This window comes from Danio rerio, chromosome 2 (genome assembly GCF_049306965.1).
Source record: "Danio rerio strain Tuebingen ecotype United States chromosome 2, GRCz12tu, whole genome shotgun sequence".
In the NCBI taxonomy this organism is placed as follows: Eukaryota; Metazoa; Chordata; class Actinopteri; order Cypriniformes; family Danionidae; genus Danio; species Danio rerio.
The window spans coordinates 173340-185000 of NC_133177.1; the positions used below are offsets into that span (position 1 = coordinate 173340).

The window sequence follows — 11661 nt, forward strand, 5'->3', positions numbered from 1 at the left end:
CTGATCAACTACACTGGCCGTAGTGTATGAGTGTGTGTGTGTGTGTGTGTGTGTGTGTGTGAATGAGTGTGTATGGGTGTTTCCTAGAACTGGGTTGCAGCTGGAAGGGCATCCGCTGTGTAAAACACATGCTGGAATAGTTGGCGGTTCATTCCGCTGTGGCGAGCCCTGAAATAGAGCTGAAGGAAAGTGAATGCGTGTAAACACAGACGCTCGGAGCCGCTGTTCTTCAATACTCTCTTTATTATAAAACCTCATATTGCTGGAGTTGTCACTGTACAAAGATCAGCATATCAAACACTGCTGTATTTACAAAATACACCTCTGTTTATCAAAGAGCTAAAAGGCAAACGACTTCAACCACCGCAAGCATGTCAAATAAGGCAAGAATACTGTCCGGACAGATCTGCATTAGAGAGAGCGACGGACCCACACCCTGAAGAGAAGCGGCATGATGCAGAACATCAGCAGAGAAACTGACCTGTTGTTCCTTCATTGTGACTCCTAAACCGGCTCAGAAATGAGGCATACAGAATGTTTTGTGCTTGTAAACACACACCAGAGATCTATATGGTGTGTGTTTGTGTGTGTGACACAGCATTCCCGCCTCCCAGGTCACTGACTTCAGTGTCAGCAGTGGGTTGCTGTACCCTGCCGTTCCCTTTACTGACCTCATTAACATCAAACACAGGTGAAGCCCCAGTAACACACATCCCTCAGTCCTCCGTCAGTCTGTCAGCTCTCATACACACACACACACACACACACTGTACACAACCGGCATCTGACAGTTTCAGTCCTCCGACAGTCACAGATTAATATTATTATTATTATTATTATTATTATTACAGCGACTGTTGATGACAGAATCATGTCCAATCACTACACGTCAGATATAATTGGCACATATCCTTAACTGAGTTCATCTCTGCTAATGACACACTACATCACTACATGCATACAGCAGGGTCTGAGCATGATATACAGATCATTTACAGACAGAAGCTATGCTATTTGGCCAATCTGGACTAGTAAACTGGATGAGGACAGACTTTATTGTTGGCTTGAGAAACCCTAGCTTGAATGTTTGTATTAACTCTAAAAGCTTGAGGTTTGAAGCAGCTTCTATAGTAATCTAAGGGGCTCGGATGTTGCTAAGCTTTACTAGGGTACTTTGACTGGTTGCTATTCAGTTGCTGCTAGTGTGATCTGATTGGTCACTGCATGCTTACATGATTAGCATGTCACTAGCATGTTGTTAGCATTTGTTACACTTAGCCAATCACAGTTAGCATGTGTGGCAAGTTCTGTTTTTATCAGAGCCAAATCCCATATCTTTAATGTTCTGATGCAGAAATATAGGGCTTGTTAAACGGTTGCTAGGGTAGACTGTTTTGTTGCTAAGGAGTGGCTTGGAAGCCTACAGTCATGTTTCTCCTATGGCAGCCTGCCAGTATGAATGACAAAGCAAACCCAGTGTCTGTATGATGTTCATATTCTAAGATATACTTTTTAGGTTTGGGTTGCTAGGGTGGGGTAAATGGTTGCTATGGTGTGACCAGATTGTTGTTGATTGATATTTAAAAGGTTATTGTCAGATTAAATGCAATCAGCCTATCTTCATTTCTCTAGAGTGTTCTGATGTGGAGATAGCCATATCCGCTTTTACAATGGAAGTCAATGGGGCAGTTGCTAGGGTGCTACATCTCGTTGCTAGGTTGTGGCAAGAAAGTGGAAAGATCAGCATTTTTTGGCAGCTCGGTGGACTGGGTTAAATGAGCCCAGCCGCATTTTTGTACAACAGTCAAATGATGCAAAATTATGAGGACACAAAATATGGTCCAATGTTAAACCAATGGGACTTTTCCGAAATTTCCGAGATGATTTTTTGAAAAACTATAGGTCAGATCAGTACAAAAAGACATATACGCATGAGTCAGAATAGTGTGAAGGTCTGACATGAGTTTAGTGGATATAGCTTGAATGCTCTAGGAGGAGATACATTTTAAAAGAAGATGACGTTTATATAACAGATCAGTAGATCATTCTCAAGCCAACAGAATAAATGAGTGTCTCTGGTCACATGACTCATATTTTCAGATCGTGCATTATTTTAAACATCACCATCAGGTTTGGGTCACTGCAATATGTAATTTCAGTGTCTTTCAGACCCCACCGTACACATCAGTGTTTCTCAACCACGTTCCTAGAGGAGAACCAGCACTGCATGTTTTAAATGTCTCCTTTGGTTGTCACACCCATCACAGGTCTCTCAGCCTCTCCTAATGAGCTGATGATCTGAAGCAGGTGTGTTTGGTGAAGGAGACATGGATAATGTGCCGGGCTGGTGCTCTTCCAGGAACATGGTTAAGAAACACTGGTATAGATGAACGTCAGCTTGTAGTTTATAGCTAGAACAGTCAGTCAGTGTGATGATGAAGCTCTCTTTAGGCTGTATTAAACTCCCTGATGTCTACACACACACACACACACACACACACACACACACACACACACACACACACTGCTTTAAACAGCTATTTGTATATAAGCTATCCTGATGTAAGGCTTCGGAAGCATCACATAACTTGATTATTATTGTATTATTATTGTCAAAGTGCAGCTATACATGTGTCATCAGGATGGAAATCTTTAGAGTCATGACATGATGGAGAGTGTGAGGAGACGAGTCATGGTTCAGTGCATTATTTGTCTGGATGCAGAGTGTGTCTTTGTACTATTGCCGTTCTATATAGGAAAATCAAAACACATTCATTTCAATGCACTGGAGAGTTCAATACCAAAAATACACACACTCTGCTCATAATAATATCTATATGTACAGCTCATAGCAGATGATGGCAAAATATGACAAATGACAGCTTCCCAGACAGCGAACATGTGTTCTGTGAATGTTCTGAGTGAGTCCAGAATGATATTAGGAAAGTCCAGGATTTAACTTCATATATATTTTTTCCTAGCAGTGACACATTCGATTTTATAAATTGGCCATAATGGGAGTGCTGTTTTAAATGTTCTCTGAATATTATTATAAAATGGATGAATAAATGTAAACTGAATGCAACAGATCAATGTTTATAAGAATGTTTCTGTGCCAGTAACTGTTCCAGACCTGATAACTGTGATTGAACATTCTATTAAGATTACTGGAAGAGCGCTTGTTTGCAACCTTAGGCAAACATTGGCAGAACGTTTGCATTTTTATATGATTGCTAACAATTATTTGAGGCTTTAATCTCCACACTCATATCTGGATTGATTAATCGCTGTGCTCCTGTCTCAATTAACTGGCTGTACTTGCTTCTTCAATTAGCCAATGTACTCATGTCCTGATTCATCACTCCGCACATGTAAAGATTTATCAATTAAATGTTGTACTCATGTCTTACTGTACTCAGCTCTCATTTACATGTTGTACTCATCTCAATAAATCGCTCATGTCTTGATTAATCAGACTTTTGTCTCGATCAATTGTGCATTTATCTCAATTATATTCATCCCTCACTTAAGTGTATTCGTCTTAATAAAAGTCTGTACTCGTGTCTCAATTATTCATTGTACTCATGTGTTGATTATTCATGCATGTGGCTCGATTAATCACTGGCCTCATGTCCAAGTTATTTGTACTCATGTCTTGATTACTTGTGTGCTCAAGTGTACTCAGTAATCATACCTGATTCCTGATTAATTGTACTCATGTCTCGAATAATTGATGCACCTGTGTCTGATTAATTGCTGCGTTCATGTCTTGATAAATCGCTGTACTTGCATCTCGATTAAGCATCACACTCATGTCTCGGCCAATTGTACGCTGGTCTTGATAAACCACTGTACATTTGTCTCGATTAATCGCTGTGCTCATGTCTTCACCAAATTTACACATGTCTCCATAACTGGATTTGTTTCTTGATTAATCGAAACACTCATCTCGATTAATCTGAGTACTCATCTCGATTAATCATCATACTCATGTCTCGATTAATCACTGTGCTCATGTCTTAATTAATCGCTGTACTCATCTCTTGGTCAAATGTAAACATGTCTTGATAAATGCGCTAGTTTCTTAATTAATCGTAACACTTATCTTGATTGATTCTAGTGATCCTCTCGATTAATCGTCATATTAATGTCTCGGTTAATTGCCATAGTCATGTCTTAATTAATTGCTGTACTCATGTCTTGATAATTGCACAAGTTTCTTGATTACTCATAACACCTTTATCTATTAATCTTAGTAATCCTCTCGATTAATCGTCTCGATTAATCACTGTACTCATGCCTCAGCTAAATGCAATCATGTCTTGATAAATCCACCAGTTTCTTGATTAATAATAACACTTATCTCGATTAATTGTGGTACTCCTCTGGATTAATCATCATACTCATGTCTCGATTAATCACTGAGCTCATGTCTCAAAGAAATGTACTCATGCCCTTGATAAATGCATTAGTTTCTTGATTAATTGTAGTACTTCTCTCGATTAATCCTTGTCCTCATGCCTCGTTTAATTGCGCCAGCATGTCTTCGCAGTGCTCGATCCGCCCTACACCTCCTGCTCTTTGGTCTCCTCCTCTTCCCCTACTGTAGGCACATTGGTGGTGTTGCTGTGTCCGTGGGGTCCGTGGAAACTGCTGCTCAGGCCGACTCTCACCGCCAGGCCGGATGTTGCAGAGGAGACGCTGCCGGCTTTGGTCTGCGTGCTGCTGGTGCGGGCGATGGCATGAACCCTGCGCTCCAGCCCGCCCGTGTGGTGCGGCGCTCGGATCCCCGGATCCTGCGCTTTTCCCTCCAGGAAGTAGGTGAGCATCTGACCTTTGCCCTTTACACTGACATTGCCACGACACATCAGGTCATAGTTGTTCTGGAGCAGACGGTACACGTCCTCTGTCACCTGCAACATTACACATATGCCAGTTTGTGGTGATCAGTTCATCTGTGCATGTCATGAAGAGCAGCTCTAGTAATCTTTAATTGAGATCTGAAGATGCACTTCCTGTTGGTTTTCATTTCATTCTGTCTTCAGTCTGAGGTAGTGGGTGTGGCTAACATACTTTACCACGCCCCTCCAGCTGTCATCGCTATGACACTGACCAAAAATGGTGAGGAGGAGGAGTCTATTATGCTTTAATAACTCTCCCATCTTTCTGAATGAAACGCCTACTTCACTACATCCAATCAGCTCGCAGTGGAAAAACAAGCCACGCCCACTGTTTTCTCATTTAATATTCTGTTTCTCTAGGAAATGTTCGCGATATGTAAAAGAAACAGTCTCAGCCTACGGTTGATGCAGACTTTAAAGGCTGGTAAAGTGTAAATGTCGACATGATCACCTGTATTTTTCCAGGCACACCTGTGCTGTCCATCCGGCTGGCCACGTTCACTGTGTTCCCCCAGATGTCGTACTGCGGCCGGCGAGCCCCGATCACACCTGCCACCACTGGACCCACATTAATACCTGAGGATTCACAAACAAAACTCACTAAACACCCTCAAGGGACAGGTAAACGAACCAAACAAACTACAAATCCTCCTTTACTGACCCCTCACTGCTTCCAAACCTGACTTCTGTTGAACAAGGAGGAAGATATTTTGAAGACCGCTCAAGATGATCACCCTTGACTTCTATGATATATGATATGAAAGTCAATGTTGTTTTCAGCATTCTTCAAGATATCTTCTTTAGTGATGGTTTGAACCCACTTGAGGGAGAGTAATCAGTGAGCAGACTGTGATATTTGGCTGAATTACTCCGTTAACATCGTCTAAACTCAATAATTCTCCACTTTAGTCTGCATCATTTTTAGCATCCTGTCGGGGATTATTAAATTACATTTCTGCATTTGGCAGATTCCCTTATTTCACTGCTGTTGTCTACTGATATTTCACTGTATTTCATATTGGTGTTAGTTATAATGTCAACGAGCAGTCATTCATCAATGATTTAAATTAGAAATTAAAAACACAATACAGAAAAAGGCTAATAGATTTGACTTAAACATTTTGTAGTTATAAAATTAAGCAAAAAAAGTAATTTTCAAATTATTAGCTTTTTTTTTGTCAAAAAAAGTTATTTTAACTAAATGGAAAATGTGAAGTATATTCTTTCCGACTATTAGAAATTAAATATATCGCGTTTATTATATTTTAATGTTTATATCTTTGGTTAATATATTCACTCATTCATTCATTTTCCTTCGGCTTTGTCCCTTTATTTATAAGGGGTCACCACAGTGGAATGAATCAACTATTCCAGCATATGTTTTACACGGTGGATGTCCTTCCAGCTGCAACCCTGTACTGGGAAACACCCATACACACTCATTCACACACAAACACACACTCATACACTACGGCCAGTGTAGTTGATCAGTTCCCCTATAGCGCATGTGTTTGGACTGTGGGGGAAACCGGAGCACCCGGAGGAAACCCACACCAACACGGGGAGAACATGCTGAGACCCAGCTGAGACTTGAACCAGAGACCTTCTTGGCCTGTTATTATATTATATTATATTATATTATATTATATTATATTATATTATATTATATTATATTATATTATATTATATTATATTTATGTAATATTTGAATATTTAAGTCGATATATATTTTATCCAAAGTTTGTTTTAACACAGTAAATGAGAGAAGTAAGTGAAACTCTGTGTGCTGTGTGCATGTTCTCGTAATCATCTCTTTCTTCTGTCTGTTTTCCTCTGTGCTGAGCTCAGTGGTGCAGGTGTCTCCAGACTCACCCACTCTCAGCACAAAGTCATTGTAAGACTGATAGTTGATTTCATCCAGAACGTCGAACATCTCGATGGCGAAGTCTGCTATGGTGCTCAGGTGAGTGGCCGTGGATTTCTTGGCCTGTGAATGAATGAATGATCATGTTTATAAAGGCTCTGCCGGTGTGTTCACGTCATTTTATAACAGCAGGATTTGGTGACCTTGGTTCCAATGGTGGGCACCAACCCCACCGCTGACATGTAGGTGCTGCCGATGGTCTTGATCTTCTCGATGTCTTTATAACACTCTTTATCCATCAGCTGAGACAGAGGAGGGAGACAAGCGAGAGGTTAACTACAGGAGCTGTGCGTCACTGCAAAGATGCACATCAAACTGGAGCATCACAGAAAATATCAGCCCACGATTTTCAAAACGTATGCACATCCTGATGTCCCCATTGAGCTGTTTTACTGATTTAAGCTGATTCTCCATCATGTGCATGTGAACAGGTGTGTGAGGATGGCCAGGGGTGTTCAGACCTCGTCGAAGTCAGCGATGATCTCATTGAGCAGCCGCAGACACTCCACGCCCATGTTGTTTCCGTCCAGCTCGATGTAGAAGTCGTTGAAGTTGGGAATGGATGCGAACAGAACCCCGACCTGAGCATACGACTGATAGTACAGATCCTGCAGAGACAGAAGCGGAGGATCAGATCAGTCACACACAACACTGTGGTACAAACGTGGTGCAGGCAGAGTAAAACATCTGTCGCAAACAAGACTCAGAATAGGAGGTAGATCCCAGCCCTGAATCAGCGGCGTATCCTGCACGCTTGCTATTGTTGTATAAAAAAGGCACCTCTCATCATAAAAAGCGCATTCACTGCGATCGAGAGTCGTCCTTTTAAACGCAGTGCTGAAGGGAAACACCCACACAGCACTACAGATCTACACCAGTACTATAGTGCTGTCACCAGTACTAGATTCAAGCTAAACCAAGGTATCTTTTCCGATGGTTAGTATTAGCATTTCAGTGTCCTTATCAGGTAGCACGGTGGCTCAGTGGTGTTGCATTGAGTCCTAAAAGAATGAAAGTCGCTGGTTCGAGTCCTGGCTGGGTCACTCCGGGTGCTCCACAGTCCAAACACATGCGCTATAGGGGAACTGATCAACTACACTGGCCGTAGTGTATGAGTGTGTGTGTGTGTGTGTGAATAAGTGTGTATGGGTGTTTCCTAGTACTGTGTTGCAGCTGGAAGGGCATCCACTGTGTAAAACATATGCTGAAATAGTTAGCGGTTCATTCAACTGTGGCGACCCCTGATTAATAAGGTAATAAGCCGAAGGAAAATGAATGAATGAATGAATGAATGAATGTCGTTATCGTCAAATCCGTGAGTGATAATTGCAGTTTTGAAAACTCACGGAAAATTCTGTAACTTGGCGATTAGTGCATCTGAATAAGCTCCAATGCCGGTTTATAGAGACAGGTGAAATATATATCTGTTTATTGAGCTGAAGTGTGTTGAATTAGCCTTGATTTAGAGAGTGAACTGCACACTCCTGAGGACACTCACTGAATTAAACTGTTATTAAATCAGTCAGGAATATCACAGTTAGATTTCTCATCACAATGCTTTTAGACAGCAAAGTGAACATGGATCCCTGACATCTCATTTTAAACATGCAGGTTTAACAAGCAACACCTCGAATAACACAATGAAATCTATAACCTATAAAACACACTGAGTAAATGATTTAAACAAACATAACTCGATTAAACAAATCTGAAAATGCAGAATACATGCTGTTTGCCACAAAATGTGCATGTTCAGAAACAATGTGGTGACATTTGTTGTTGAGCAGGTCATTTTAATGAAGACATTCTGCTCACTGTATTCGCAATATTCATAGCATTATATACACACTGGCCACTTTAATAGGTACACCTGTCCACATAGAGGATTTAAGAGACTTTGATCGTGGCATGGTTGTTGCTGCCAGATGGGCTGCTCTGAGTATTTCAGAAACTGCTGATCTACTGGGATTTTCACGCACAACCATCTCTAGGCTTTACAGAGAATGCTCTGACAAAGAGGAAATATCCAGTGAGCGGCAGTTCTGTGTGCGCAAATGCCTTGTTGATGAGGCCAGAGGAGAATGGCCAGACTGGTTCCAGCAACAGTAACTCAAATAAGCACTCGTTACAACCGAGCTCTGCAGAAGAGCATCTCTGAACACACAACACGTCCAACCTTGAGGCGGATGGGCTACAGCAGCAGAAGAGCACACCGGGTGCCGCTCCTGTCAGCTAAGAACAGGAAACTGAGGCTACAATTCACACAGACTCACCAAAACTGGACAATAGAAGATTGGAGAAACGTTGCTGCTCTGATGAGTCTCCATTTCTGCTGACACATTCAGATGCTCGACTCAGACAACATGAAAGCATGGATCATCCTGCCTTGTATCAGCGGTTCAGGCTGGTGGTGGTGGTGTAATGGTGTGGGGGAGATTTTCTTTGGGTCCATTAGTACCAATTGAGCATCAACGCCACAGCCTACCTGAGTATTGCTGCTGACCATGTCCATCCCTTTATGAGCACAGTGTCTCCATCTTCTGATGGCTACTTCCAGCAGGATAACGCAGCATGTCATAAAGCTCAATCATCTCAGACTGGTGAACATGACGATGAGTTCACTGTACTCAAATGGCCTCCACGGTCACCAGAGCTCAATCCAATAGAGCAGCTTTGGGATGTGGTGGAACGGGAGATTGGCATCATGGATGTGCAGCCGACAAATCTGCAGCAACTGTGTGATGCTATCATGACAATATGGAGCAAAATCTCTGAAGAATATTTCCAGTAGCTTGTTGAATCTCTGACATGAAGGATTAAGGCAGACCTGAAGGCTAAAGGGGTCCAACCCGGTACTAGTACGGTGTACCTAATAAAGTGGCCAGTGAGTGTACATCTCCACTAAAGAATGGCTCCTGCACTGAGAAACATCATTGGTTGGATTTTCTTCATTAGTGTAAGGTCAGGGGTGGTAAACGACTGATATGGGCTGGATGTAAACACTGAGTGATGTTCAACTTCATTTCTTAGTTTAAATGCAGCCCGTATATCAGTGATGTGCACCCCCTGACCTTACACTAGTGTGGTGAATCCAGTGAATGATGTGTGTCAGTGTGAGGAGTGTGTGTGTTACAGCAGTGTGAGTGTGAGTAACTGGTGATGTTGCAGCACACCTGATGCTCGGAGGATCTCACCATGTTTCTGGGGTTGGACAGCAGGAAGTGTTGAGCCACGTGCACAGGAAGCAGATTAAACAGGATCCTCTTATTGTCCAGTTTGACTTTCTCCATGCCGTCTCTCTCCTCCTCTGCCTGAACACACACACACACACACACACACACAGCATCAGCACTCCACATGTGCAGCGCATTAGGGAACAGCTGATAGCTGATAGTGCATTGATAGCTTTGGCATGTGGTCACAGCAGTATGAAAGCGCCCCCTGCTGGACCAAAAACACCTCTATCTCCCTCTGAGTGTCCACTCACTGAATATAAGTGTTAGTAAAGCTGTCATGGTAAATGCTCCATCATCATATATAGTCTATATTCACCGAGAGCTGGAGGAACATGAGCACTTTCACAGGGGGAGAGCTCACGCACGCGGAGCCCTGTGCACATATATGCTCAATTACTTTACGTATAGTTACATGTGTTTGTTCATATATAGTGCTGTGTGTGTGTGTGTGTGTGTGTGTGTGTGTGTGTATGATGTACCTGAGTGGCCCACAGGAAGTCCAGCCGCAGTTTGAGGTCCAGCTGTCTGGAGTGAAGAGCCACAGCAGTGGAGAAGAGCAGCAGAGACAGAAGCGGCTCCAGACCCCGAACACTCAACAGAGCCCAGCTGAACACACACACACACACACACACACACACACACACACACACATGCACACACACATGCACGCAAACACACACAGACATGCACGCAAACACACACACAGATCAGCAGCTGTTTGAAGACTTAATGGAGAAATGTTGCTCCTGAAATACATTTTTGCAGGGTGGGACGACTGCTGTATTGACAACTGATCAGCTGATCAGTAAATACTGTAGTATACTCTAGTTTTTACTACAGTAAACTGTGGTGTTGTATAATATACCCTTCAGTTAAAGAAAAGTACAGTGTTGCATCATTTGTTTATATTACTGTAGTTGTTATTTTACCATGGCAACTAGAACCACGACAACAGATTACTATAGTTGTTGTGTTACCATAGCAACTGTAGTATCACCACAACAGATCAATTATTATGGTAGTTGTGTTACCATAGCAACCATAGAATCACCAAAACAATTCAGTTACTATAGTAGTTGTTGTTACCATAGCACCTGTAGAGTCACCACAACAGATCAATTACTATAGTTGTTGTGTTACCATAGCAACAGTAGAATCACCACAACAGATCAGTTACTATAGTGGTTGTGTTACCATAGCAACTGTAGAATCACCACAGCAAAATGGCACTTCACTACAGTGTGGTTGAGAATGGCTGTAGTGTTCACTGTACAGTACCGTAGTGTTTCCTGCAGTGTGTCTGTGGTGGTCGTGTCTCACCCAGAGGCGCGTCTGAATCCGCTGAGCTCCAGGATGGTGATGTAGAGCACCAGCAGCAGCAGCAGCAGGATCATCTTGGGGATCCAGGAGACCCGCAGGAACAGCGCCATGCTCAGCGTTCCCAGCATGCAGCACAGGAAGGCGTACTGAGCGCCTGCGCACGGCAGCTCCGCCATGGTGCGGTTCAGGCCCGCCGCCGCGTCGATGATCACGATGGAGCGCGTGGAGTTCGAGGGCCAGAGCCACGGCATACAGCCCACCTGACACACACACACACACA

General features: G+C 42.7%; 1 protein-coding gene across 3 annotated transcripts in view; it reads right to left on the reverse strand.

Annotated features, from left to right (window-relative positions):
• Positions 1 to 225: 225 nt before the first annotated feature.
• Positions 226 to 11661, reverse strand: part of adcy1b (adenylate cyclase 1b) — a 55011-nt gene continuing 43575 nt past the window's right edge. Inside the window, exons 13-20 of one of the 3 annotated variants that reach the window (XM_073920200.1) lie at positions 11382 to 11641; positions 10541 to 10667; positions 9999 to 10136; positions 7287 to 7433; positions 6969 to 7067; positions 6774 to 6888; positions 5353 to 5477; positions 226 to 4913 (exon numbers count right to left, since the gene is read on the reverse strand). In XM_073920200.1, coding sequence (XP_073776301.1) covers positions 4566 to 4913; positions 5353 to 5477; positions 6774 to 6888; positions 6969 to 7067; positions 7287 to 7433; positions 9999 to 10136; positions 10541 to 10667; positions 11382 to 11641 — 1359 coding nt within the window. In that variant the 3' untranslated portion in view covers positions 226 to 4565. 3 annotated transcript variants of the gene reach the window in all.